At 50.3% G+C, this 25,411-nt stretch overlaps 10 protein-coding genes across 10 annotated transcripts; 5 read left to right on the forward strand and 5 right to left on the reverse strand.

Annotated features, from left to right (window-relative positions):
• Positions 1-30: 30 nt before the first annotated feature.
• Z518_07857 (uncharacterized protein) lies at positions 31-1,732 on the forward strand (the record flags this gene model as incomplete). Its single annotated transcript, XM_013413600.1, has 3 exons — positions 31-233; positions 284-567; positions 624-1,732. 3 exons carry the CDS (start codon positions 31-33, stop codon positions 1,730-1,732), a joined length of 1,596 nt encoding a protein of 531 aa, XP_013269054.1.
• Positions 1,733-1,959: 227 nt separating this feature from the next.
• Positions 1,960-2,310, reverse strand: Z518_07858 (uncharacterized protein; the record flags this gene model as incomplete). The annotated part of the gene is made up of 1 exon (XM_013413601.1): positions 1,960-2,310. The coding sequence occupies one exon, from the start codon at positions 2,308-2,310 to the stop codon at positions 1,960-1,962; it is 351 nt and encodes a 116-aa protein (XP_013269055.1).
• A 52-nt stretch (positions 2,311-2,362) lies between these two features.
• On the reverse strand, positions 2,363-3,999 carry Z518_07859 (uncharacterized protein; the record flags this gene model as incomplete). Its single annotated transcript, XM_013413602.1, has 5 exons — positions 2,363-2,838; positions 2,882-3,076; positions 3,214-3,257; positions 3,313-3,650; positions 3,718-3,999. The coding sequence occupies 5 exons, from the start codon at positions 3,997-3,999 to the stop codon at positions 2,363-2,365; spliced, it is 1,335 nt and encodes a 444-aa protein (XP_013269056.1).
• Positions 4,000-5,048: 1,049 nt separating this feature from the next.
• Positions 5,049-6,496, forward strand: Z518_07860 (pantothenate kinase; the record flags this gene model as incomplete). Its single annotated transcript, XM_013413603.1, has 3 exons — positions 5,049-5,285; positions 5,372-5,654; positions 5,709-6,496. 3 exons carry the CDS (start codon positions 5,049-5,051, stop codon positions 6,494-6,496), a joined length of 1,308 nt encoding a protein of 435 aa, XP_013269057.1.
• A 2,347-nt stretch (positions 6,497-8,843) lies between these two features.
• Z518_07861 (uncharacterized protein) lies at positions 8,844-10,257 on the forward strand (the record flags this gene model as incomplete). Its single annotated transcript, XM_013413604.1, has 3 exons — positions 8,844-9,004; positions 9,060-10,080; positions 10,132-10,257. The coding sequence occupies 3 exons, from the start codon at positions 8,844-8,846 to the stop codon at positions 10,255-10,257; spliced, it is 1,308 nt and encodes a 435-aa protein (XP_013269058.1).
• A 1,360-nt stretch (positions 10,258-11,617) lies between these two features.
• On the forward strand, positions 11,618-12,670 carry Z518_07862 (uncharacterized protein; the record flags this gene model as incomplete). The annotated part of the gene is made up of 3 exons (XM_013413605.1): positions 11,618-11,908; positions 11,979-12,182; positions 12,293-12,670. 3 exons carry the CDS (start codon positions 11,618-11,620, stop codon positions 12,668-12,670), a joined length of 873 nt encoding a protein of 290 aa, XP_013269059.1.
• A 981-nt stretch (positions 12,671-13,651) lies between these two features.
• Positions 13,652-15,279, reverse strand: Z518_07863 (uncharacterized protein; the record flags this gene model as incomplete). The annotated part of the gene is made up of 2 exons (XM_013413606.1): positions 13,652-14,281; positions 14,356-15,279. The coding sequence occupies 2 exons, from the start codon at positions 15,277-15,279 to the stop codon at positions 13,652-13,654; spliced, it is 1,554 nt and encodes a 517-aa protein (XP_013269060.1).
• A 673-nt stretch (positions 15,280-15,952) lies between these two features.
• On the reverse strand, positions 15,953-18,629 carry Z518_07864 (uncharacterized protein; the record flags this gene model as incomplete). Its single annotated transcript, XM_013413607.1, has 5 exons — positions 15,953-16,048; positions 16,105-18,157; positions 18,202-18,393; positions 18,444-18,567; positions 18,620-18,629. 5 exons carry the CDS (start codon positions 18,627-18,629, stop codon positions 15,953-15,955), a joined length of 2,475 nt encoding a protein of 824 aa, XP_013269061.1.
• Positions 18,630-19,097: 468 nt separating this feature from the next.
• Z518_07865 (acetolactate synthase, catabolic) lies at positions 19,098-20,774 on the reverse strand (the record flags this gene model as incomplete). The annotated part of the gene is made up of 1 exon (XM_013413608.1): positions 19,098-20,774. The coding sequence occupies one exon, from the start codon at positions 20,772-20,774 to the stop codon at positions 19,098-19,100; it is 1,677 nt and encodes a 558-aa protein (XP_013269062.1).
• A 443-nt stretch (positions 20,775-21,217) lies between these two features.
• On the forward strand, positions 21,218-25,353 carry Z518_07866 (alpha-acetolactate decarboxylase; the record flags this gene model as incomplete). Its single annotated transcript, XM_013413609.1, has 4 exons — positions 21,218-21,906; positions 22,582-22,634; positions 22,694-24,010; positions 24,860-25,353. The coding sequence occupies 4 exons, from the start codon at positions 21,218-21,220 to the stop codon at positions 25,351-25,353; spliced, it is 2,553 nt and encodes an 850-aa protein (XP_013269063.1).
• Positions 25,354-25,411: the final 58 nt, after the last annotated feature.

A 25,411-nucleotide genomic window follows, 5' to 3' on the forward strand; every position in this document is an offset into this window, starting at 1 on the left:
GAGGAACTGAATTTTTATCAATACCTTCACATGGCGGTCACAATGACCGTGGAGCTTGGCTTAGATGGAAAATACGCAACACGGAACGGGCCCCGATCAAGAGAAAACGTGAGAAGCGAAAATGTCGAGGAGCAACCCCTTGATAGACATGCTAATTGCGGCGAGAGCGAGGAAAGTGTTGAGAACATCGAAAGCCGGAGGGCCTTATTGGCATGTTACATATGCAGTGCTAGGTGAGTGGCTCTTGCCGCAATAGTACAGATTCCTGCTGACGGTCTTGAAGTGTGTCTATCGCTTTCCATCGACCTAAACCGTATCATTTTACTCCCTACATGGCAGAAAGCATCGATATACTTGAATCCTCTCACTATGCGGCACCGACCGATAAATGTCTTGCCGCATGGGCCAAGTTACAAAGTGTCATGGATCTATCTGCCAACTCCCTGCGTTTGAATGACCAAGCTGATGTTGATGCTCATACTGAAGACCAAATACAATTAAATCTCAAGAACTGCTCCAAGCAACTTCATGATTGGGAGAAAAGCTTGTCTCCCGCAATAATGAATGGTATCAGACTCACTTTCTGTTAAAGGGATGATCGGGGCGTCTAACAAAGTGTACAGAATGCTTATATATAAATTATCGGTTTTTGGTTTGCCTCCTTCACGAGAGTGGCTTGTACGCGGATTACGATCCCAGAGACTTCAAACCACCATATTGGATAAGCAAACTCAGAACCAAGCGACCGGAAAAGGCTACTGGGCGCACCACTTTCACCCCGAATCATATATCCTCAGTCATGGCGTGCCTATCTTCGGCTCACTCTCTTCTCGACACATTTTTGTCCATGTCTGTCCGCAGTCTCCAGTTTAGTCCTGCCATTGTCATTGTTCGAGCAGTTTATGCAATTTTTCTGTTGTTCAAGATCTTTTTTTCGGCTTCAGCAATCGACGGCAATCTGAATCAAATTTTGGACCCTACGGCGATTAAATTGTCGTTCTATCTGCAGCAATTGAGACTCAAACTTGTCGAGGTCGCATCCCTGGGCTGCAGATTAGCGGCGAAGTTCTCTAGTGTCACAACCAAGCTACAAGAATGGCTCCGCGTTGAACATCCTTGGGATGTCCACGATGCCAAGATGCCACAGGATCTAGAACTCATCCAGTCGTTCAGATTTATCTCCCTTGGGACGGAAAGCCGAACGCCTCCTTCTGATCGTGAGAAGCCTGGCCTCCCACAGATCGCGTCGTTTACGAACCATGAACCACTAGCAGGTAATTCGGACCCCTTCGAACTCAAATATCCCGAAGTCGGCCGTTCTTCCATGCTGAATTCTGGTAACTTGATGCCCTTGGAACCCTCCGCAAATTCTGCCCACAATGACGATAGCTCTGCAGCAATACCTTCTGGGGACACAATCCTAACATCGGAACCACCACCGACAGACTCCGGACTCCCAGACTGGTCGGGACAGTCTCCTACCGATTCTGTACCAAGGCTTAGCCTGATCTTGGCTGATGAATTCCTTGATCCCAATTTCGATCTCAATCTGGATCTCGGTTACAATATGGACAATGGTGGCGGCGGAGATCTAGCGACAGACGTCCCACTTTCAGCGGACTTGCCGTATCCACCTTCACTGAATCACACAGATCATCAGGTTGATGGCGTCGACGAGCTGCAGTTTCCTCCAGACACCGGACATCGGCGCGGAAATGCTGAAAGGGTGTAATGAGGCCTTGAAGTTAGCTCAGGAGCATCTGGGTAACATGGGCTTGAGGGTTCTGAACTGTGCAAATTTAAATGTCTGTTACCCCCATATATCTTCCACAATAACGAAGATTACGAAGGCTGTTAAGGAAAAAGAAAATATATGAACTTCCACAGGATCCCACGCTGATCACCACCCCTCACGGGTCTCGCTCTCCTCCCTCCATTGCCGAGCGAGCAGCCAATTGTTCAGGTTAGCCGTTCCGTCCTCCATCTCCCTTTCGTTTTGGCTCGCAGAGTTTGTGCCACCTTCCTTCTCTCCCCCTCTGCCTCGAGTCCGGTGCGGACCTGCTCATGCGTCTGGTCCAGTTTCTTGCGCCGCTCGATGAACAACACCGCGACCAGACCCGCGGCGGCAAGGCACACGACTTCGATCCACATCGGTTTCAGAGATTCGTAGAATGCTCGTCCTACCACTTGCCGTTGCGAATCCGTTAGTTTGGCTAGTAGGAATACGTTTGCCGACGCATTGCCGCCGGTGAACTGAGCTGCGAGCTGGTCACCTAGCGCGGCTCGAAGAGTCGACTGTTGACTCGTCATCTTGTTGGCGAACGCGGCGGAGCCGATCACGACACCAATTGCACGGGCAAGACTACGTGTAAAATCCGAATGTTGCGGTGGCGGTAGCGTTGTCTTGCCTTGGTACCAGGTTTTGAAGCACGATCAACGGTGCTTGAAAGTTGGGACCGGCGCCGACTCCAGCTATGATCTGGTAGATGATGATCTTCGCCCAAGCTCGCGAGGAAGGGAGTTCGTACAGAAGGCCTTGGCCGAGGACAGAGACAGTGGCCCCAAAAATGATGCAATCGAAATAGCGGCCGGTTTTTTTGATATAGATTCCGGTGGCGACGGAGCTGAGTGAGAGGGACAGCGCATATAGCAGCAGCCAAACCCCCGAAAGGAGAGGGCTTGCGTTTAGCACGGCTTGAAAGTACAGTGGAAGGAAGAAACAAGTCTGCATGAAGACGGCGCCGTGGCTGAAGTCGAGTGAGAACACCGCCAGCTGCCGGCCTCCGGTCAACAGATGCTTTGGGATGATCGGGTAAAGTGCCACTCGCCACTCGATGCCTAGGAAAAGGAAAAAAGGTGACGACACCGAAAATGATCAGACAAACAACCGTCGCCGACTTCCACGGATGTGTGACGCCGCCCATTTGCAAGCCCAGCAGGAACATGATGGTGCCACCGGTTATGCTGAGACTTCCAAGCCAGTCGATCGCTTTGAGAGCTGGAATGACTCGTGGCTTTTCATGGCGCAGTCTAAGGGTGAAGAGGATAATAAAGAACGCCGTGCCGGAGATTGGAACTGCAGTGAGGTAGAGAACGATTAGTTTGTCGAGACACAGAAGGGGGAATAGGTAGACGAAACAAACGGGAGACATTACGATTGATATAGAAACACCATCTCCAGGATGCCTCATCGGCCAAGGCTCCTCCAATTACAGGCCCATACTATGCCCACGATCCCATAGTAGACTCCGCGCTCCCTGAAAGATGATCAGATTGGAACGACGACCCCGGACAATCCCCGGCAGTGCTCACCTTGGAGAAAAGAGATCTCCAATTACGATATTGATCAGGGTCAACAGGCCGGCCGCTCCGACACCCTGGACAGCACGTCCCGCAATCAACATGGCCACGTTCTTGGACGCGCCGCCCAGCGCGCTGCCGAGCAGAAATACTGCAGCGGCGGAGAGTAGAAGCGGTCGTCGACCGAATATGTCACTCACTTTTCCCCACGTAGGGCCCGAGGCTCCACTTCCAAGGAGAAAGGCTGACCCGACCCAAACGTACCCGGTGCTTGAATGGAAGTGGGAGGATATAGTGGGCAAAGGAGTCGTGATTATGGTTATGTCCAGCGCAGCGAGAAGGACTGAAATCTGTCGTCAAACTCATCAGGCCATGTCCACATGATTTGAAAGAAGTTGGTGAGGTGAGTTCACATACGCACAGTGCGACCATGAGAAGGGTCGTTTGCAAGGTGCTCCTTCTTGTCTCAGATGTATTGGCTGGACTATGCTGCTCGGCCAGGCCATCTGGCTGCGCCGCCTTTCCGTCAATAGATGGCATTTCTTGTCTCTCGACATCAGCCGTGGGAAGAGCAGTGCTTGATCCGCGACGCTCCGTTTGCTCTGCATGGGCGCTCTGTTCCGATGTAGGATTTGCATAGTTGCCGTTCCGCTCAGCACAGTAACCTGCAGCGAGAAAGGACTCTTGCCTCGGAACCATGGATGATCCAGGTGGCATTTTAGCTGAACTCATTCGATTGCCTCTTTAATATAGCCCTATAGCCGGCCAGGTGTTTGATTGCCTTGAGAGGAATTGAAGACGAATGGTCCACGTTCTCGGAGCTTGCAAACTCCGGCAGATATCCAAATATTTAGCCTCGTGCCGTCCTCCATGAACGGTTCCTTGGGCTTCAAGTGTGTGAACTTGTTTCCAACAACCGAGCACTCTCCGCCGCCTGGATGGTGGTCCCTCATCTTGTGTGTGTTTTGTCGTCTTTCGACTAGTAACTTCACCTTTGTCCCACCGCCTTCGGAGTGTTATGACAACATTGCCGTGTCGAAGACGTCCTCTAAGCCCAATCGACCTTTCGCCATCGAGTTCGGGTAAAGTCCTGCTAAGAGTAGAGGGAGGCGTGTTGGTAAACTGGCCGGTACAACCATAAGAGCTCAGGGTTGATAGGAAGCAGACCGGTAACACCGCACGAGCACGAAAAATAACGTACCGTAACTACCAGGGAGAAGGAGAACACGTCGCGAGAGAGGTACGGGTTATCTTATGTCCAGGAAGACGAACCCGTCCTTCACCAGTCGCTCGACAGTTATCGTTGTAGCGTAAGAGCATCGCAGGCGAGAGGGAGTTACAAGTGCGTAGGTAATCTTGCATCAGTCACGGTGCGGCAGCCCCAACCCCACGCTCTAGTTTCTCGCGGGGTTCACCGCAAAGAAAATACACTTGACTGCCCAAATAAATATTTTCCTTTGGCGAAAACCGAGGTCCAAATCGGCTGCTTGTCTTGACGAAAATGTTCAGGACTTTTTTTTTTTTTTTTTTTTTTTTCAGTTCAGATATTTATACAGAGACGGCCCTATGATTTCGATCGGCCGGATCTGACATCTAGGATGACCAAGCAAACATATTCACAGGAGATCGGTGTCCGATAATACCCTGCGACCATCAACAAAAGTCACACGACGCCATCGATCGAACTTTCGCATGGAACTCTTTACAGCCTCATACCATCATCTTCCACTACTTCGACGTCAACAAGGATGTCGACGGAGGCCGAGATCCAGGACACCTCTGCAATCGTGGATGGTGATGCTCCTGCTCGTCCACCACGTGCTCCTCCGATTCCTGCATCGGTCAAGATCAATGTGGAGGGAGCATTCATTGTCGATGACGAGGTGAACGACCGAAATGGTGTGGAAAATGAATACGTTCATTGGGAACGGAAGGATATCAGGCTGCCGCATCACACGGATGTGGTCAGCCATGTCGCCGTTGATGTATGGCGCCCGTGAAGTTTCCTCTCTCTCTCTCTCTCTGTGTGTGTGTGTGTGTGTGTTGCTCTATATCCTGACTCGAATTCTAGATTGGGGGCTCCCTCGCAAAGCTCGTATATTTCTCGCGCGAACCTGGTTCTACTCATGGTGGTGGTCGATTGAACTTTGTCAATTTCGAAACCGACCGCATTGATATGTGCATTGATTTCATTCAAGAACTCAAACAAACGCAGTCCAAATTAAACGGATCGACACCCCAGCAATTAATTGTCATGGCAACAGGAGGAGGCGCATACAAATTCTACAATCGAATGAAAGAGGTGCTTCATGTCGATGTTGTTCAAGAGGACGAAATGGAATGTCTCATCATAGGTGAAGGCTTGAAACAATTCTCTTGAGCGCGCCACTGACGATAGGATACCCTAGGACTGGACTTCTTCATCACGGAGATCCCGCGTGAAGTCTTTACATACAGTGAAGAAGAGCCAATGCAATTTGCCGAAGCCCGCGCCGACATATATCCCTATCTTCTTGTCAATATCGGATCAGGTGTCTCGATGGTGAAAGTGTCAGGCCCTCGAGAATTCCAGCGGGTGGGCGGCACATCACTAGGAGGTGGAACGTTCTGGGGCCTACTTTCCCTGCTCACTGGAGCTCGCACGTTTGACGAGATGCTCAGGTTGGCCGAAAAGGGCGACAATAGTGGTGTTGACATGCTCGTTGGTGACATATATGGCGGCGGATACAGCAAAATCGGGCTGAAGAGCACCACCATTGCCAGCACTTTTGGAAAAGTTTTCCGGATGAAGAGATTGGCTGAAAGACATGCTGAAGATGGAGAAGGTCTGTCCAATGGCGACCCGCATGGTGAAAATGAAGACCGCCTTGGAGGATTCAAGATGGAAGACATGGCCCGAAGTCTGTTGTATGCAATATCCAACAACATTGGACAAATTGCCTATCTTCAATCTGAAAAACACAACCTCCAACATATTTATTTTGGTGGATCCTTCATCCGAGGTCATACACAAACGATGAACACGCTTTCATATGCCATCAAGTTTTGGTCCAAAGGCGAAAAGCAGGCATATTTTCTCCGTCACGAGGGATACCTCGGCGCTGTCGGAGCATTTCTCAAACGACAACCCAAAAATTGGGGAAGACGCAACAGTCTTGAAGATGTCAAACTCGGCAAGGCGCTGTCAAGAGACTAGGCCGGTGAACTTCGATGTTCTAGAACACGTCACTCGGCAACGTGCATGGGTCATTCGGAAACCTTCCTTCAACTTACCAACAGGGACCTGCGGTTCGGCGTCACGGGCTGGATTTTCTTTCAACATCACAACTGGACAGAATGCCTGGACTTGGATATATTAAGAACTTTTCGACGATCCGTCCAGGTCTTCGACAGCCATGACGGGAGTATTGGGGCACAATAGGCACCGGGGCACGACCGGCCGGTTTCGAGCCGAATCTTGAGCTTTGGTCGCAGACTTGAGCCCGGAAATTGCATGACAAATTCTGCTGGGAAATCTGGGACACACTCATGTACAGTAAACATGGGGATATGTCAGATTGCATGGACATATCGACATACTGTGGCTTGTTTTCTGGTCGGGTATACCTCCATAATTTCGGTGCTCAGAAATAATAGAATCGGCTTACCTTCATCCTCCAGAAGCATTGATAACGGCGGGCGATTCGCCAATAATAATCCACCCGATTGTTTCACCTCGCCTCGAGCCTGGCAATGCTTCATTCTACCAATGACACGCAAATCTCTTTTACTTTCTGGGTCACGCAAATGGAGCATATGACAAGGCCATATTGAGCTGGCGGTATGTTATCGCACCACAGCTTCACGAGCCGTGCCGACGAATCATAACGGCACATGTTGAAGTTCGACCTGAGATCTCGCTCCTCGAAAAGCCCCGGCGGTTGGCTAACATGGGAAAGCCTGGTTTGTGCGTGACGTCAGCTGATCGGTTGCACCCCTCGACCCCAATCCCTTGTCCCTTGATATCGGGCTTGTCAACATTGCAACCGTCACCACCCCTCGGTCCCGGCTTTCGTTCTCTCTTAGGCCTCCCTTGGACATCTTGACACTCGTTTCCATTGACCGTGGTACCTCTTTTCATCGTCCTTCAGTGACAACGTCGCCTTTCATCTGAGCGCTATCGCATTTGGCCCCAGCCAACTTGAGAAGTCTGACACCAAATCTAAAAGCGGGTTGTCCTCCGAAGGGGGCGCCTTGCGGATGGCTTCGGCAGCGCAACAACAGCAAACCAAGTAAATAAATACCACAACCACCCATTATTTCTCTCGCTCGAACGGCGCATTGAGGTCAAGAGATATTTCAAGGGCCACTGGAGCCTCCAAATGGTATGCGCTCCTTCATTCATGCCACTGGCAACAACTGTTAATACTTGTTGGTTAGGCCCCTCTCGCATCTCTCGCTTCTACTCTCCTCCCCGCAACGCCTGTTCTAGCTCCCCGCCAGGCTACGACGACCATTGTTACCAGCTCGCCTCCATCATGCTCAGGACAATACTCTGAAGGGACATTGGCCGGTGCGATCCTCGGAACTTTCTTTGGGACCCTCTTACTAGTCTATCTCTGGGGCGCCATTCGAAACAATCCATACCGAGTGGGACGTGAAGAGGTGGTGGTAGAACGAAAAGTTCGAAGCAGCGGCAGCAGACGAAGACGCCGTAGTCGGAGTGGTAGCTTGTCGAGTGTACGGCGCCCTAGTCGAGTGTACTCGACCGGCTAAAAGAAATCGGAAGGGCTATGGGAGCAGTGTGTATATGAGATGAAAGGGAGCTGTATCAAAATTGACTGACGACGATTGGGGGGCGCGCGGTTTTCTGTGTTATGAAATGTTACACTCGTCTTTCTTGGGCCGGTCTCGAGAAGTTACGACAATGACAACTGAGGAAGAGATGGATGGCATGTTTTTGGTTCATTGTGGAATTTTGTTACGATTTCAAAGAACTCGGCCTCGAGGATTGTTCATAGACACTTTTGCGTTGGAAGCTATGGCAAATTTCTCGTAGGTGGTTGCGACGATCTTTTAGGGCATCATTGGACTAAAGTCAGCGATTACAGGATCGGACAATGGGACTGTATGCATGGAAAGTGATATCGAATATGACAGCACTGTTTCCATCCCCAATTCAATCTCGAACACTTTCAAGGCTCTGAGTGAGCGAGTATTTGTTATGCCTGGTGCCTTTTGTTTACTCCGCCTTCTAAACTGAAAGCGGACCCTTGCCCTTGTTCCTTGCCCAGGGGTGGACCCCATTTCCGCAGCGGCTTACAAACTGCCGCTTCTCCGAACCAGATCCCGTCATGAGCCATTCGAGATCCAGTATATCTCAACCTTCTTTTTCATTATCCAACCATCCCTTCGTCCTCGTAGAATTATCTTTTCAATTTCACGTGCATCCAACGGTGCTTGATCGTACCGGCCGAATCGACCGACAAAAACACTACTGCAAAGCAAGACCCGTTCTCCTCAAATCTCACCCCTCTCTCCGAGCACGCGCTCCTCCCAACATTATGTCTGTCAAAGCAGTCATCCCATTTCTGGTGGGAATGATGTTGCTGACTGGCTGTGCCAACACGATCCTCACCAAGTACCAGGACCAGCAATGTGTCCAAAACTGTGAAGACAAGAATCCTCAACACCACAAGACGTTCGAGCAGCCTGTCATTCAAACGTAATGTCATCCATACTCCTGATACTTAGTTCTTCCTGATAACCGATCTGCACAGTGTACAAATGTTCATCGGAGAGATGGGCTGCTGGCTCGTGGTCTTGGGCTTCTACCTTTATCGCTACTTTTCCCTGCGTACGAAAACAACACCGCTCTTGTATCAACCCGTGGCCGCGGAAGAGGAGGACGATGATACTGCCCGCCCAACGTCGCAGGATGCCGTCGGTCCTGCCTTGAAACCTCTTGTTCCCAACGCAGACGAACGAACTCCGCTCATGGGATGGAAGGTGGTTTTGCTGGGACTTCCGGCATGCTGTGATATCACAGGAACAACCCTGATGAATGTGGGATTGCTATTTGTGGCGGCATCCATATACCAGATGACCAGAGGAGCGTTGGTCCTGTTTGTCGGCCTGTTCAGCGTCTTGTTCCTCAAAAGGAGACTTTTCCTATATCATTGGCTTTCGCTCGTGATTGTGGTGTTAGGTGTTGGGCTGGTCGGCCTTGCCGGCGCCATCTACTCGGACGATAAGAGCTCTCAATCCTCCAAGGTCGTCACCACCGAACTATTGCATGATGCACTAATGAGTGTCCGAGATCTGGCCACTCAGGCTGTTGATCCCACCGTCCTGCGTACTATCCTCGGTATTTTTCTCATTGCCTTTGCACAAATCTTCACGGCCACGCAGTTTTGTCTCGAGGAATGGATCTTGGAACATTATGCACTAGAACCCCTCAAAGTCGTCGCGTGGGAAGGCCTATTTGGGTTTTGGGTCACCATTATCGCCCAAGTAATCTTGCACTTTACTGTTGGCGTTTCAAAGAGTGGCACAAATGGGTATTTTGATGCCTCGGAAGGCTATCGTCAAGTCTTTACGAACCGGGCAATCGGACTTTCCAGTCTTGCCATCATGGTCTCCATCGGTGGATTCAATTTCTTCGGCCTTTCGGTAACAAGAAGCATCTCAGCGACATCGAGGTCCATCATCGATACCTGTCGAACCCTGTTCATCTGGATCGTCTCGTTGGGGCTTGGTTGGGAATCATTCAAATGGCTCCAGGTCGTGGGCTTTGCTTTGGTAAGTTTCAAAGTGATTTTTTTAAAACACAAACGCTCACGTCACGGACAGCTGGTGTATGGAACGTTCATGTTCAACGACCTCGTAAGACCTCCGATCAAAGCTCTTCTTCCCCGAAGTCAGGAGGCAGAACAGCGGGAGGAGCTTTTACGAGAAGAGCCCATTGAACATATATAGTACGTATACTCGGAACTGATGGAAGGCGTCTGGGACTTGATTCCGAATATATGGGTTGACCTTTTACACCTACACTTCACTTTCACTCCAGATCACTCCACGGGCGCCACTGCAGCCGAAGATCTTCGAGGAGTCCCTATCTGAATGGGTGGTGGGTTGCAGACTTGAGACTCCGTCATCGTCGAATCCTGGCCTGATTCTCCTGAAACGAACCCAAATGACTTTCACTGTCGACCGTTCGTGGAATCTCAACCCACGTAAGCGTTAACACTCCCGGCAAGGCTCGAATACGCAATGTCCGAGGGAATGAAGCTTCTTCCGTCGCAAGCAACACTTTGACATGGAATACTCCTTTCTAAGATGGTAATTTCGAGGTGGCAGTTCTTGGCTTCAAAAAATGCCACACAAAGACTTAGTTTTGCGTTCCCATCACGTAAGGCATGGCAATCGATGGAGTGGCCGATTCCAAGTTCTTGAGCTTCAACAGCTGCTCCAAGCAAGACTTGATGATATCACATCCCAACCCAGCATGGCGTTACTCGAGACCGCAGCTGTTGGGACTGACACTGACGGATGCGTCTGGGGTGGAGCGTGAAGCAGGAGGGAACCGGTCAAGGTCTCATAGCGGCCACCGCTATATTGGAACAAATCATTCTGGAGCGAGCACGAGCCTCGGGTGAGACTAAAGTGGTATAAGGAAATACGTCGGCAGGATTCTGCCAGGGAATTTTTTCCGATGATATATCAAGCATTAATTTATACCGGCGAGGAGCCGGAATTCGCCCGGCATAACTGATCAACCACTTTTCACTGATAATCCTACACAGATATTGTCTTCGAAGCGAGTCAAAAAAAAAAAAAAAAATTCTAGACTTTTGAAGCGAAAGGATTTTTCATAGCGCAACAATTCGGCTGCGCAGCTCGCATCTACGACTCTCAAGCTTGATAGCCACGAAGGCTGGCCACGCAGCTTCCTCGACCCACGGGTGACAAGTGCTATCGAGAAGACGTTGTATGATCGGCAGATCGAGATACATTGTCGGTTGCACGAGGCGACCGCAGGACAAAGTTTGTCACATGGTACATACGGCTACGTTATTTTCCAATCCGCCCATGTTCTTTGCACGATGTTCCAAACCCCTCGCGTTTCAATGGAACTATGGTGGAAGAATGTCCCTCGCTCCAGATTATACATTGGCTGAAAAATATACATTCGGACCCCCATCTATCACACACCACGCCTGGTAAACTGAATAACCGGTATCTCAGGGTCTCGGCCTCGATAGCGCACTCGCTTGATCTAGCCTGTTCTTCGTCTGGCCATCCCTTATCCGGATGGCATGATTGTGCTATAGACGCAATGAAAGACTCCGAAGATCCTGCTCGTATCATCTTCAGTTCAACAAGTCGGCCGGCATCGCTGGTTTATCAACCAATTCTGACGCCAACACCACCATCGACGCAACATGGCATGACGGGCAGCCGATCACCGGGCCTTATCCGCAAAGCCATGGGTCTTCTGGAACGAGCAACACCGTCCATTCGATTTTGCCTGCCAGAGAAAGCCGTCATTCAGCCGTTCGAGGTTGTCACGCTTCGCAGATTTTTGGTCAGAGACCTAGGTATCAGGGTTATACCCTCAGCCTTCGAGGTAAGTGTGATACTCTCTAAAGTGTCGCGCTGTGGGCCAAAGGAGAACTCTGTTGACGCCAGAACTGCAGGCTTATCTTCAGGCTGCGGATCCTTTTGGGTTTGAGGACATCCCGAGAACAATGTTTGACGAGTGCCAACCAGGCGTGACACAAGAGCTCGAGAACAGGTGGAAACAAATAGAATACACATACTCGGAGGCTGTACGCTGTCAGAACTACCATAAGGATGAGAACGCACGGACCGAGGTTGTTCGTTTAGTCTTCCAACAATGTGTAAGTGCACTGTCCCATGTCTAGCACCGAGGTCTAAATTCACGTCTAACTCTTCATTCAGCAGGCAATCTCAATCGATTGACTCCCGCTTTCTGCCTCCCCTGCCATAGACCGCCGTTCCATTTGCCAAGAAGGTTGACACAGCCCTTGCGTTTAAACCATATCATGAGCGAGTTAGAAAAAGCTTGAAAGATGTTCAGGACAAGCGACCGGGTATGAGCTTAAGCCAGATGTCAGATGCATACACCAGCGGGGTTGTGCTTCCTTGCGGGATCGAAATTAGAGGATCAAGTGGGAGCTACGACGAGGCGATCGTGCAGCTTGGGATCTGGTATTCCGCTGGGCTACAAAAGAGACAAGAAATGAGCGTAACGAATGCATCCCCATCTCAGAAACCTTTACTGGGTTGGACGGTCATCGGACACGAATGGAGGCCCCACATTTCATGGAGAGACGACATAACTGGCGATGTGGTCGGTTATCCCTAATCCTCATGCGTGGTGCGCTTGCTGATTGTATGTACAGCTTGTGCTTGGTCCCTGGACGTTGTTAACTGCTAGCACTTTCAGTTATCGCGACCTTTTCTTGCTGATCCACATTGTCAGTAAAGTGCATATGTGGCTGTGTGACGAATACTGGCCACGGTATGAAGAGTCGATACTGCGGGGCCTCTGTTGATGATGAACACTAACTTGGAGCACATTGGGGCATATCCAAGCTTGATAAGTTATGTACACAGCCAGATGGATGAGCCTCACGATTTGCGTTCTATAAATCGTGAGACCTGACAATGACGGCCCTCGAGCACCCTGAGTTACCCCCAGACGGGTCATGGAACTCCTACTCAGACCTTTGAAAGTAGGACGAGTCAGACAGCACGCTCATTTGAGTGGAGATGGCTTGATCACTCATAGCTTTGCGCCGACTCCCTCAATCTCTCTCGAGCTTCGCGCAAGCTGTTGAGGTTCCCAGTATACATGGAATAAAACCATCTTGTCGAGCCTCGACAAGTATTGTGGAACACACTATGTTGGTTCGCAACTGAAGCATGTGATTGGTTGTAGTGTTTGAGCAACAAGCATCCATCCAATATAGGCGTATGATTCAATAGGACTCGTGGAGAGAAACCAACAGAATTATTTCCCGTATTTTTCACGCCTCAATGATCAACAAATGCCGATAGAACGATACTAGGCTCATGCGACAGCCTCACACGTAAGCTTGCACTGCATTCCTGAAAGACGACTGAAATGCTAGGGATTGGTCTTTCCCCGATGCAACATCAATTCGATTGAACAATCATGCATGGAGAAAGAGGGCGAGTGCCATCCATACCAGCATAGGTGTTGTATTTGGTCAAAAATTGAGGGGTTCGTGGAATGATGACATCTGCCGTTCTTTGAAAGTTGTTGGTTCGAGGTAGTTGAGGCATGTCCGCGACCAGGGGGATGAATGAAGTGTAACTAACGTCATCGTAATGACAACCTGACATCTAAGCCTGTCTGATTTAAGACCCATGCATTGCTCACTTTCCAATCCTTCCTGGGATCGTCCAGCTCGATTTTGAATTTCAAGAACAAAGCTGGAATGAGTTTGTGTAGCTCCAGCATGGCGATATTCTTGCCCAGGCATGATCTCTTGCCCGCACCAAACGCTAGGAGACTGTGCTCCATGCTCTTAGTCTGCCTCTCCTGCTCCGTTAGCCAACGACTCGGGTTCCATTCCTCTGCGTCAGCACCGAAAACACGAGGGCATCGATGGAAAACCCATGGATTGATTCCCACCACAGTCCCATGTGGAAGATAAGTCTGGCTGCCATCGTCGTGCCGCAAATTCAAGCCCTCCTTCGGAACAATTCGTTCGAGTGGCAATGACAGGGCGGGATTCACCCTTAATCCCTCCTTCACCACGGCACAGAGATATGGTAAATTCTGTTGAGTTTCGCTCCAGGTCGGAGATGGACGAGAGATTTGGCCATGTTCCACTGCAGAGTCCAGTTCGTTCATCAGCGTAGAGAGCGAAACAGGGTTTTTGAAAAGGTGGTAAAGTATCGCCCGGAGAGTCGAGGCAATCGTGTCGCTACCAGCATTGATGTTCATCTAGAGGAACCATACCGGGTCAGCTGATAGGTCAAGACCAAAAGACGAACGCGCATTGTGTTTGGAACACTCACGAATAGATAAGACAAGATCTGCCCATCTGTCAGCGCATCATCTCCTCCGGCCTCTTCTTTTCGGACCTTTAAAAACCTGCTCAGGAAATCCGGCCGATTCAAGCTCTGCTCCTTCTCCTCTTCCATTCCACCCTGCTCCAGATCCCTCAATCTTTCCTTCAGCAGACCTTGTGCAAATTGCAAAATCGGCGAACTGACGCTTTTCCGGAAATATTGTACATACAAAGGATTCTTCCCAAGGACCACCTCGTCCAACCAGGGCATCTGGCCAAGGACACTGAAGTAGGAGAAGTTCGCTCCGATCGCATCGATTATGCCATCCACGTCGACACCCGACTCTATGAAGCCTAGACGTCGGCTAAAAGTGAGTTCGCCGATTACGTCAAAGGCAAAGAATTGAAGATAGCGGCCGAGATCCAGAACTTGACTTTGCGAATGGCGGGCTGCGTATCGTTCCTCCAATGTGTGCAAGAAGACATCCGTGGTGCGATCGACGAGCTCTTCGTATTCGACCAGCGTGCTGAGAGAGTACGCATGTGCAATCAGCCGCTTCGATTTGGCATGCTCGGTCTCGTCGGTCATTGCCACGAGGCTCGCCGCTCGTCGCCCATTGACGATGTTCTGGAAACAGCTGTAGAAGTCTGATTTGACCAGCCCTTTCCCAATGCCGTAAATCTGAGGAATGTAGCTTGGCGAACCGGTAACGGAGACGCAATTCGGACCCAGACGGACAAGATTTCCGTATCGCTTGTGGAGCTCAAGATGCTTTTCATGGGGATTCCGATGATAAACGAGGAGGAGCCGGTATAGATTTGTAAGGCGAGCGGCTGGGGGACCACGAATTGACTGCAGAGAGAGGTAGTTTCTCAAGAGAGAAAGGATGAAGACAGTAGGAAGGACGCATATTAGAATAGGAAGCAGCATGACTGAAATGAGGTGACGCCAATACAATCCCTGGTGGACGTGCAAACCTGTTTATGCTGAACTCAAAGAAATGTTTACCGCTTGCCCAAAAGCTGGTCATTGATATAACCTTTGTAACATGATGACAGTAATTAGAGGATTATAAAGTTGTCACTGTGTGCGATCCTCGGTCCATTCCCCTCGGCGTTCTTCCGCCTACGGGTTGGGCCAAAAATTAATGAGAAGGGGAGTGGGTTTGGAGGATCTGAACGAGACCAGATTCGAGGAATCGGCTGGTCGCTCGTGGGCAGCGGAAGTTTTCCGTTCCCCAGGCAAAGGTCAAGGGCAAGGTAAAAAGAAATGGACGAGGCAGGCGGAGAATATGGGAGCAAAAATATCTCTACGCCACTACAACAACGCATTTTCATTCCCCACGGCCTGGGGTACCGAGAGGCAACCGCCGAATAAAGGCCGATGTCCCAGATCCATTTGTTCTCGAGCGGGAAAGGGTGGCCCGGTATATGCTTCTCCATGCTTCCCGTTCATGTGTGAGCATACAAGTTCTTCTGGTTTCAAGGCGTCCAAGTCACAGGCTCAGCATGGCTGTCAAATACCCAGCGTTCGTGTCCGGTATCTCCCCTCCTCTTCCTCCACCTCTAGGTCACATTAGACACACATCTATGCATGCGGAATTTTATGGTTCGGTCCAGTCGACTTGTTCCGTTAGTGGTGCACCCCCATCTTTAGCGTACGAGATCTTCAAGCGAAGGCGGAGTTTCGCGGGCAGTGCCTTGGTCCAATATGTCAGTTTGTCGAAACCGGGTCTGAAATTGGAACGAAACTTACTCCTGTCGCCGCAATGATTTTCATGCCTTGGGTGGCTTCCTCACCACCATCAAGGGTGCTCTTATTGATACCCTGGAGGGTCAACTTTTGATTCTTGGGAACAGCCGCCTGTAATCCCACCCCAGTCATTTGCTCGAATGCCGAGTTGTTCTTAAAACGAGCGAGGGCCTGGATTGCAGAACCACTCCTGGAAACTTGGATTGCAACTGACAAACCGTTTTTGTCGTATGCGGGATGGGCCTGAGGGCCACTGGGAGCAGGGCTGGCAGCCTTGATAGTTTGATTGCCAAACAAGTCCATGATTGAATCGGTATTGGACGGTAGGGTTGCGCTCCTGGTCGGGGGTGGAGGGCTTGAAACCGAATTTCCGTCCCCGAGTATGTCGGCGAGCAGATCGGCAGTCTGTCGTTGACCATTCAGGGTCGCACTGGCATCGACAGCGGGAACGTCCGATCCACCCATAAGATCGAGCAGCATATCTGATTCAGTTGTCTTGGCCACCTTCGTATTGGACTTGGTCTTCAGAGTCTTCCTCTTGTCCTTGGCTGGGGTGGTGGCCTGACCGAGTACTCGTTGCTCCTCCTTGATTTCGGGCGGCGGCATCTTTTCGAGGACGCCCCTTCGAATGGCGTCGTAGCCAAACATATTGCTGTATTCCACAGCCCTTTGTTGGATCTCGACACTCAGGTCAGAGGTTCTCGAATGCATCAGTCGGCGGATCCGTTCAATTTGCGACTGGTCCGACATTCTCGTGGTGAGTTTCATGGCCGATGTGATGATAAACTCGGTAACAACTTGATTGGCATAAGTGGAGTTGAGGATGGTGGTATACAAGTCAACGATGTCGCTCTCTTTGACTTCTTTGACCAGTTCTTCCTCTTCGTACGATCCACCACGAAGTAATGCGTCGCCATACTCGCCAATGACCCAGACACCGGCCAAAGTCAAAGCTTCCTGGGTGATGTCAGCTTTCAAGGCGGCGTATAATTTTTGAACCGAATATGTTTGTTGATCGGGGGAAGTGGCAATGAGACGAACAAAGGATGACAAGATCTGCTCCTTGACGTAGTTGCCGGCCAATTTGACGACTCTCAACATGGTGTCAATGTGCCACCGTTTATTCGGGGCAAAACGATCTGCCGCGATGCCGATCTGTGTGGTCATGACCGATTTGAACTCGGTGTCGGCGACCTCCAAGAATGCCAATAATTCTCGGATCAGAACGCGGACATTGTCTTCGCGGATCAGAGTGAAACTGAGGTCCAGAGCTCTCCGTCGAATCGAAATATCGGGGTCTCTCAAGCACTCCAAAATGGTGTTTCGATGTCGTTGAACAGCATTAGGCTCGATTGCCACGACTTTGATCAACGTGTTGAGCGCCACATATCGGATGTTGTTATCCTTGTTGGCCAGGAATTTCCCGAGGATGTTGACACCCAATACCCGAAGACCTGAGTCGGCCTCGATGTCGAGAATTGTGAGGACAGTCTCGTAAAGGATGGAATTCCCAACATTCTTGGTCGATTCGGTGTTCGTGGCGACTTGTGCCAAAATGTCGTTCATTTGTTCGCTGGTCGTGGCATCTCCCCTTCCAAGGACTCGGAACAACCGCAGAATTTTGACTTGTAGGAAAGGGTCCGTGATGCCTGAAACATCATGTTCTGGCGTATACCCGGAGCTGGTCAGGCTCTTTAATGTCCGCACGAGCTGGGGAACGACTGGCCGGAACATCTCTACCACGCCCTCTTCGCCACCCTCTGCTTCGTCCGCCTCGCACATGCTGGTGATCAATGTCAGTCCGCAAAGGAGGACTCCGTGGTTTCTGTCCTGCAGCAATAATTTGGCCTTTTCCAAGAAATGTTCCTGCAAATCGGGCACTTTTCGACAGATTCGCATGGCGCACAGTGCGGCTTTTCGGCGAATATAGGGGTTGGCGGTAGAGATGAGAGTTTCAATTTCGGGAAAGAGGTCTCGGGACATTTCGACGGAGGCAATATTACCTAGGGTGCAGAGGGCAAGCCCGACCACATATTGGTTCGAATGATTGAGATCACTGTTTCAAGTTAGCAATGACGCCCATTCATTGGATCGTCATACTTCTTCAGTGAGTTGGTGACCAGTGTGAGCACTTCTTGGTTCTCGTCCAACAAGAGCATCGTCCCCAGATAGCCCAGCCGCTTGTCCGCAAACCGCGGAGAGGCCAACAGTTTCAGACATTCAATCTGACCAAAATGCGTCCGTTCGCCGAGTGTAAAGAGGTAGAGAAGTTTCGCAACATTGTTTCTCCTGCTTCCAATTAGACCCTCGCACACTGGTGACGGTGGGTTGGGGACAATGACCGTATATTTGAATCACCGCTCTCTTCCCGGAAACTGGCTCGGATCGCCGCACTCTCCTTCTGGACGACGGCTCGTTCGTCTGCGATCGTTTTAGAGGCTCTCACGTTGCGAATGAATTGCTTGACTGTCCATGAGTTAGTGAACCGATTCAGAGGATCTTGGTCGTAGGGGCTCACGAGAAGTCATGGTGCTGCGCTGACCCGGAGGGGGGTCATATACGTGGGTCAGTCTTTCATAGAAGAGGGTCGGCGTTAGTTCCACTTGGCTTGAATCCCGACAGGGGCCATTAAAGGCCCAGTTTGAAAATCTTCGGGGAAGTTGTTGCAAGTGAGGATCAGAGTGCACGATTGTGAAGGCACCACATTCGAGAAGTTGTTCTCTTAGGCGTCGGTCCAATCGGAAGGAGGTTGTTGGCCAAGGCCCGAAAATTCCCCGTTTGGGAATTCGGTGACGCCGCCCTATGTTCACCCCCTGGATGGGACAAAATAGGGGAGCCGTAGCCTCGTCTCGGCAGACTGAACTTTTCAATTGAATTAGTATGCCAATATTCTCATAAAATTCTATATTCTTATGCGAGTCGACATTGCGATAGAATGGGTGAAGTATCATCGTGACTCCCAGTATCACATCTGGTATTGTCGTGCTTCGTATGCTTCAATTCCACTCATCCGAAATAATGTGCTGTGCCAGCTGCAAGTTCTCGGAATAGTCGATGTTCACATCAACGAGTGACACTCCCTTGTGAGCCAAAGCCTGATTCATCACGCTTTCCACCTCCGAGGAATCACGAATCCTGAAACCTCGAGCACCAAAACTCTCCGCAAACTTGACAAAGTCAACTCCTCCCAGCTTCACACCGCTACTTCGTCCGTACTTCATCACCTCTTGAAATTCGACCATGTTGTAAGCTTGGTCATTCCAGATGAAATGGGTGATATTGCACCCTTGCAGGACCGCGGTCGACATCTCTTGCGATGAGAACATGAAACCGCCATCGCCACTCAGTGAGACCACTTTCTCGGAACAAGGTGGGGACTGAACGAGTGATGCCGCAATAGCCCATGGCAGGCCCACGCCCAGTGTCTGCTGTCCGTCCGAGCAAAGAAGCCGACGCGGTTCATAGGCAAAGAAGAACCGCATCATGTAAATGTAAACAGTGCCAACATCGACGCAAACTGTCGTGTCTTTTGCGACCATGCTCTGGAGGGCCGCGATGAAGTGCAGAGGATGGACGAGGCCCGAATCTCGTTTCACCTCTGGCTGCTCTCGCCACAAAGCGTACTCCTCGGACAGCCCCCGACAGAGCTCCGAGATGGAAGATTCGGAGATCTTTTTCAAGTGCTGCGCGAGATACAGCACGTTCTCGTAGATAGAACCGAGGAGTTCCGTCACCGGGTGATAAAATGCGCCGTAGTCAGAGGCGGTGAAGTCAATGTGAACAACCTTTGCCGTACCACGTGGATTCCATGCGTTGGCATCATACTCGACGGGGTCATATCCCACCGCGAGAACGAGGTCGGACTTGGCCAGTAGTTTGTCACCAACCTGATTTCGGAACAGGCCCACGCGGCCGTAGAAAAGGTGGACGAGTTCCTTGGGCACCGCACCCGCCGCTTGAAAAGTCTCGACAGTAGGAAGGGGGAATTTGGACAGCAGCTGGCGAACAGCGTCAACAACTCTGGGACTGCTGGCTCTCATGCCTAGGAAGAGCACGGGAAGTTTTGCATTTTGGATCATCTGCACGACTTCGTCAAGACGCTGCGGCGGAGCCGGACCATAGTAGGGAGGGAGGAAGGCGTGGGACGGAAACGAGGGGATCTTGGATTTGCCTTTAGAGACGTCGATGGGGATGTTGATGACCGCGGGGCCTTTGGGAGAGGTCGAAGCAGATCGGAATGCGTTCAAAATGACCTCGGCGGCTTGATCTTCGACATCAATCGCAACGGCAGTCTTCGATGTGGGTCCGAGGATATCGAGAGCCCTCATGGATTGATGTGTATGTTTTCTCGCCATGAGCCGACTCACCGAGCCTACGAGGGCAACGATAGGGTCACCCTCAGTGGTTGCGGTCAGCAATCCGGTCGCCAGGTTACTTGCTCCCGGACCAGATGTTGCTATGCAGACTCCGGCAAGGCCAGTGATACGGCCAACAGCAGCAGCCATCATGGCAGCGTTCTGCTCATGACGAGCGACGACGAGCTTAATCTCAGGATGGTCTTGAAGTGTGTCAAATATTGCATCGATCTTAGCCCCAGGGACCCCAAAGACAAGGCGGACACCGGCATTGTAGAGGCTGTTGACGATGATTTTGGCAACTGTGTCTTCCGCCATTCTGGAGAGTGCAGGATAATAGTCGAACCGTGGACTCCCCAAAGAGCTAGAGGTCGAGGAGCATTTTCATCGTGAACATATAATCCATCTCGATGATGGCTTTCAAAATCCGGAAAGCATTAATCCTGGCTTACATAATCCGATTCCACGCTCTCCAACCATTATTGGACAGCCTAGCCCAATCTGACGTCATTTGCAGTGGGAGAGGAGAGTCTAATATCTCAACTGTTGGACAACATGAGGGAGGAGATTGATTGATTAAATCTATCCGAGCGAAGTGCAGAGCAACAGCCTCAAAAGGCCCCGGCGCGACATTGCGCTAGACCTAACTGGGAAGGCGCAACATCAACCGGGTCTCATGTTAGGAAAAGATATATCCATCCCTTCCTCTCCTTCGTTGTCATTGTTTCTCTCTTCCCGTCTTGCTCCAGCCTTGCCCCCAAATGCCGGTCAATGTAATTTATCAATACTCGCTGGTTAATGCCCTGATGAGCGGCGTGTCCGACTCCGGCATCACAGCAGCGCAGCTCATCGAGAAAGGGAATCAAGGTCTTGGAACTTTCGTCCGCATGGATGGCGAGCTGCTCCTGCTCGACGGCAAAGTCTACCAGCTCCAAGCAGAGGGCCAAATACGCGTCGCCGACCCGATGGACCAGATTCCCTACGCCGTCAGCACATACTTTGAGCCTCAGCACACCCTCAACGCGACGTTGGAGAACAAAGACGCGATCGATACAGTGCTAGAGCGGTATAACGATCATGCGAGCAATCTCTTCATGTCATACAGAATTGAGGGGCTGTTTCGACGCTTGAAATGCCGCACGGTCAAGGGACAGGAGTACGAGAACCAGCCGCTGTCTGAGCTGGGAAAGAAGCAATTCGTCGCCGACTATGTGGATATCGAAGGCACCATTATTGGCTTTCGCTCACCACAGGCCTGGCAGGGTTTCTTCGTTGCTGGCGAGCACATGCATTTCATTAACAAGGACAAAACAGCCGGTGGACACGTTCTTGAGCTCGAGTCTAGAGAGGTCCGGATTGGCATCGCGACCGTGAATAATATCCACATTGAACTGCCCACGACCGACAAATTCAACACCGCCGTCATGTCAACTGATGACGTCGGATTAAAGTCTGTCGAAGGGTGAAATTGTATTGACTACGCACCACCGCTGCCGGACGCGTCCTGCCAATCGATGATCTTGGAATGGGTGATTGGAGTAGCCCGTGGATATCTTTAGGCTACCAATGATACTCCAAAGAGAGGCATGCTTTAGCCAACTTAGGTATTACTGTCCGGGGGGCCAGTTCTTAGTTAAGCTGCTGGTGCCCGCCAAGTTCCACCGGTAAAGACTATTTGAACTCCCCGATTGTGGCTAGAGAGAGAAACTTTTCCTGCCAACGCGGTATCATCAGATAAGTTGCCTTCTAGCAAAAGACTGGTAGACCTCTGGATCAGCAAGATCCTCTTTGCTATAGAAGAGTACTCAAGCCATGCGCAAAAATTCCCATGGAGGTTGTGCAACTTGCAAGACGAGGAAGGTGGGTTTGCCCGAGTGGCTGGCTTTGTTATCAGCGCTCAGACATTGTCAGGTCAAATGTGATGAGACCAAACCTGCATGCTCACGATGTACTTCTCTCATGACCATTGTTCATCTTGATGGCTCTTCTAATTAAACGCAGGCACTCATCGGGGTTGGATATGCCCAGGCTACCACCGCCCGCTGCGATGGTCTTTGAAATACGAAAAAACCCGTCAACATCAAGTGAGCAGCAATTTCGAGAGTCCCACCACTGATGTTGTTAGACGCTCCAAAAATCCCTTCTCCGTACAATCTTGGGGTTTAGAAGACGCTTCAGGTACGGCCGGAACCGAGGAAGGATCGTCCTGTCTACAACAACTGATCATTTTGATGCAGACGGCTATCGAAACCCGCCAAAATCACCAACTTCATCCAATGACTCGGACCAGCAATCCGAACACTCTTTTCCACCCACGATCTTTGAAGATTGCACTGTCCTCCTTGATTGCTCCTTCGATACAATTGCTAGAATATTATCCATCTATCATGGCTCATTCAACCCTTTCCGTTCTTCAAATCTGTCCACTTGGCGACGATCTCCGCTTCTCCTCGCCCTTCTCAAGTTCCTGTCCGGGACTTATCAAATGAATCTGACCAACAAACCTTCTCTCTGCGTGGTTGTCAACCAGGCACGCGGAAACACTTTAGGGCAGTTGTTGTTCGACGTCTCGACCATCAACCAGTCCCTTCCTGCCAAAAAAGTTGCAGTCCTCCTCGCGATGGTCATGTTTGGTCTCAGCAGCAGCTGGTACGACATGAAAGACCTAGGACTCGCCCACTATAACGCTGCTGCTACACTTCTTCAAGAAGTCCACTTCGAACACACGGAGATACCGTCACAAAATTATCGATTCTTTCAGGAGTCCATGATATATTGGTGGATGATGCTATCATTCGCATGTGATCCTTCAACACAGGAGATCAAAACTCCACCGACTCTCATTGGGCAATGCGATAGGGCCCGCCGTATTCCTCATCCGCTAACGGGGATTTCGCCTCGTTCTCAGCTGCTTTTCGGCAAGGTTGGCTATTTAGTGTTTTCACAGCGCAGAAAAGCCCTTCAACATTCGTTGACGGCCACAGGAGACATCCTCGAATCACTCTCCCAAATCGAGAAGGCTCGCAAACTTGAATGTCAATTACTGTCATTGGAAATCCCTGCGCCCAGCTGCATCATGGATCCGAAGGACCCGGACACTCCAATCAAAGATTTGGTGACTATTGCGGATGCATATCGCATGTGCGGCCTTTTGTTACTTTATCATGCCTTTCCGGATCTCTTGGATGTGAGACTCAAATCCGATCAATCAGGCGAAACAGATCGGAAATACCAAAGCTCCGTCGCCAGACAACAATGGCTCGCTTCATTTGCGATTTCAATTCTGCAAATGCTCCAAGAGAACAACGAAACTTCCGGCACCCGAACCATCGAGGCTATTTTGCTCCTCATTATATCCGGAGAGCTCTCGCAAGGGGGGTTTTGTTCCTCTCAAAACGAGGGGGACATATTGTCTCGTTCGACCTCTTCTGTAAACCTGAACACAGGCCAATCATGGGAAACTTGCCCATCCGAAACGTTGGTGGAAGCCAGGTCAGTTGTCATAAATCGGTTTGAACGCATTCAAGCCATCCTTCCATTCAAGACGATTGATCGTATGAAGTCGATGGTTCTTCAAATATGGGCGGCTATGGACCAAGATTTGCATACATTTTGGGTTGATATAATGATTCGGAAAGGATGGCAGTTTTTGATGGTGTGAAGCGAAAGATATTTTTGGTTGCAGAGAAGGCTTTTTAACAACGAACTGAGGCTGGATTCGTATTTCGCACTAGACATCCCAATATCTCAGTGTGACCAATTTCAGGGTGCTCGATCGAAACAGCTGCTTGCCGTGAAATATACGCGACCCAGCCCCCCTCTGTGTCAAAGGTTGGACAGATCTCCCTGAATCAACTACCAATGTTGAACATGTGTTAGGCACGGCACTGTTTCAAGATGCCATTCCAGCAGAAATAGCTCATCTGAAGGGATCTGGACACGACACGGACACTGTTCTGACTCCAACCACCCAGCAGTCCAAACGATCTACTCAACTGGCCATTGGGACAGCGAGATTTTAGTTTTGGTCTTGTTCCGCTACCTTACAAAATATCTGTGTTGGTGAGTACATTGCCTGTTGAACTGCAACCTGAAGCTTCGGCGCTGAACTTCACCCCAGCATTGGTGTGACGAAGGCAACTCAGAATCCGACGGAAGAAGATAATAGAAAAGAGGCCAGATGCGGTTATAGGTATCCTGAAATCTGAACCTAGCTGTAGGGAGGAAGAAGCTTTGAATAGAATATCAAAAGATAGTAAGAGTGTGCTAGATGTTCTTTTGGGTGGGAGTGAGGTTCAAGCACTTGTCCACGTGACCGTCGTTAAAGCAGCAATTTCAAGGTTCAACAACAAATCTTCATCTCCAGATCATCCTCTTTCCCAAACTGACGACTCCGGCCTCAGTTCGCAAAGATGAAAAGTTTTTGAACAATAAATCCAAAAAGGCAGCATTGCCGCAGAAAGCCAGTCAGAATAATACATGTCCGTTGACCAACACCTGGTGGCCGGAAATTTTTGGTATCACTTTCAGCACTTCTTGCTTGATTATCAAGGTCTATCTCTCTGGCTACTTTAGCGGGGATCCGCTGCGTCGGCTACCAAGTGGTTTGACACTGAAGGCCACACTTGCTATTCTCATGGTGGCTCCGAAGTCCATCTTTAGCTTGTGCGGTGGCGGGAACAATAAGCCCAATGTAAATGACGTTGGCTTAAGTCAGGTCAAAGCCGACGAAAATGCCTTGGACATATGCAGAAGCCAGATGAAGCCAGTCGTGGTCACCTGGGGACCAGTTGTCGTGCAACGGCGTTTCTATGCTACATGGGAGTCTTCGTTATTATTTTTGACTTGGCCTACCAGCCTTCTGTCCAGAAAGTTATCAGCTATCCTGTCCAATTGACTCACGGTACATCCGAGGAAGCGCGTTCTCGGTGTCCATTCAAATGGATTTGAAGTCT

The sequence above is a fragment of the Rhinocladiella mackenziei genome (genome assembly GCF_000835555.1).
Source record: "Rhinocladiella mackenziei CBS 650.93 unplaced genomic scaffold supercont1.6, whole genome shotgun sequence".
In the NCBI taxonomy this organism is placed as follows: Eukaryota; Fungi; Ascomycota; class Eurotiomycetes; order Chaetothyriales; family Herpotrichiellaceae; genus Rhinocladiella; species Rhinocladiella mackenziei.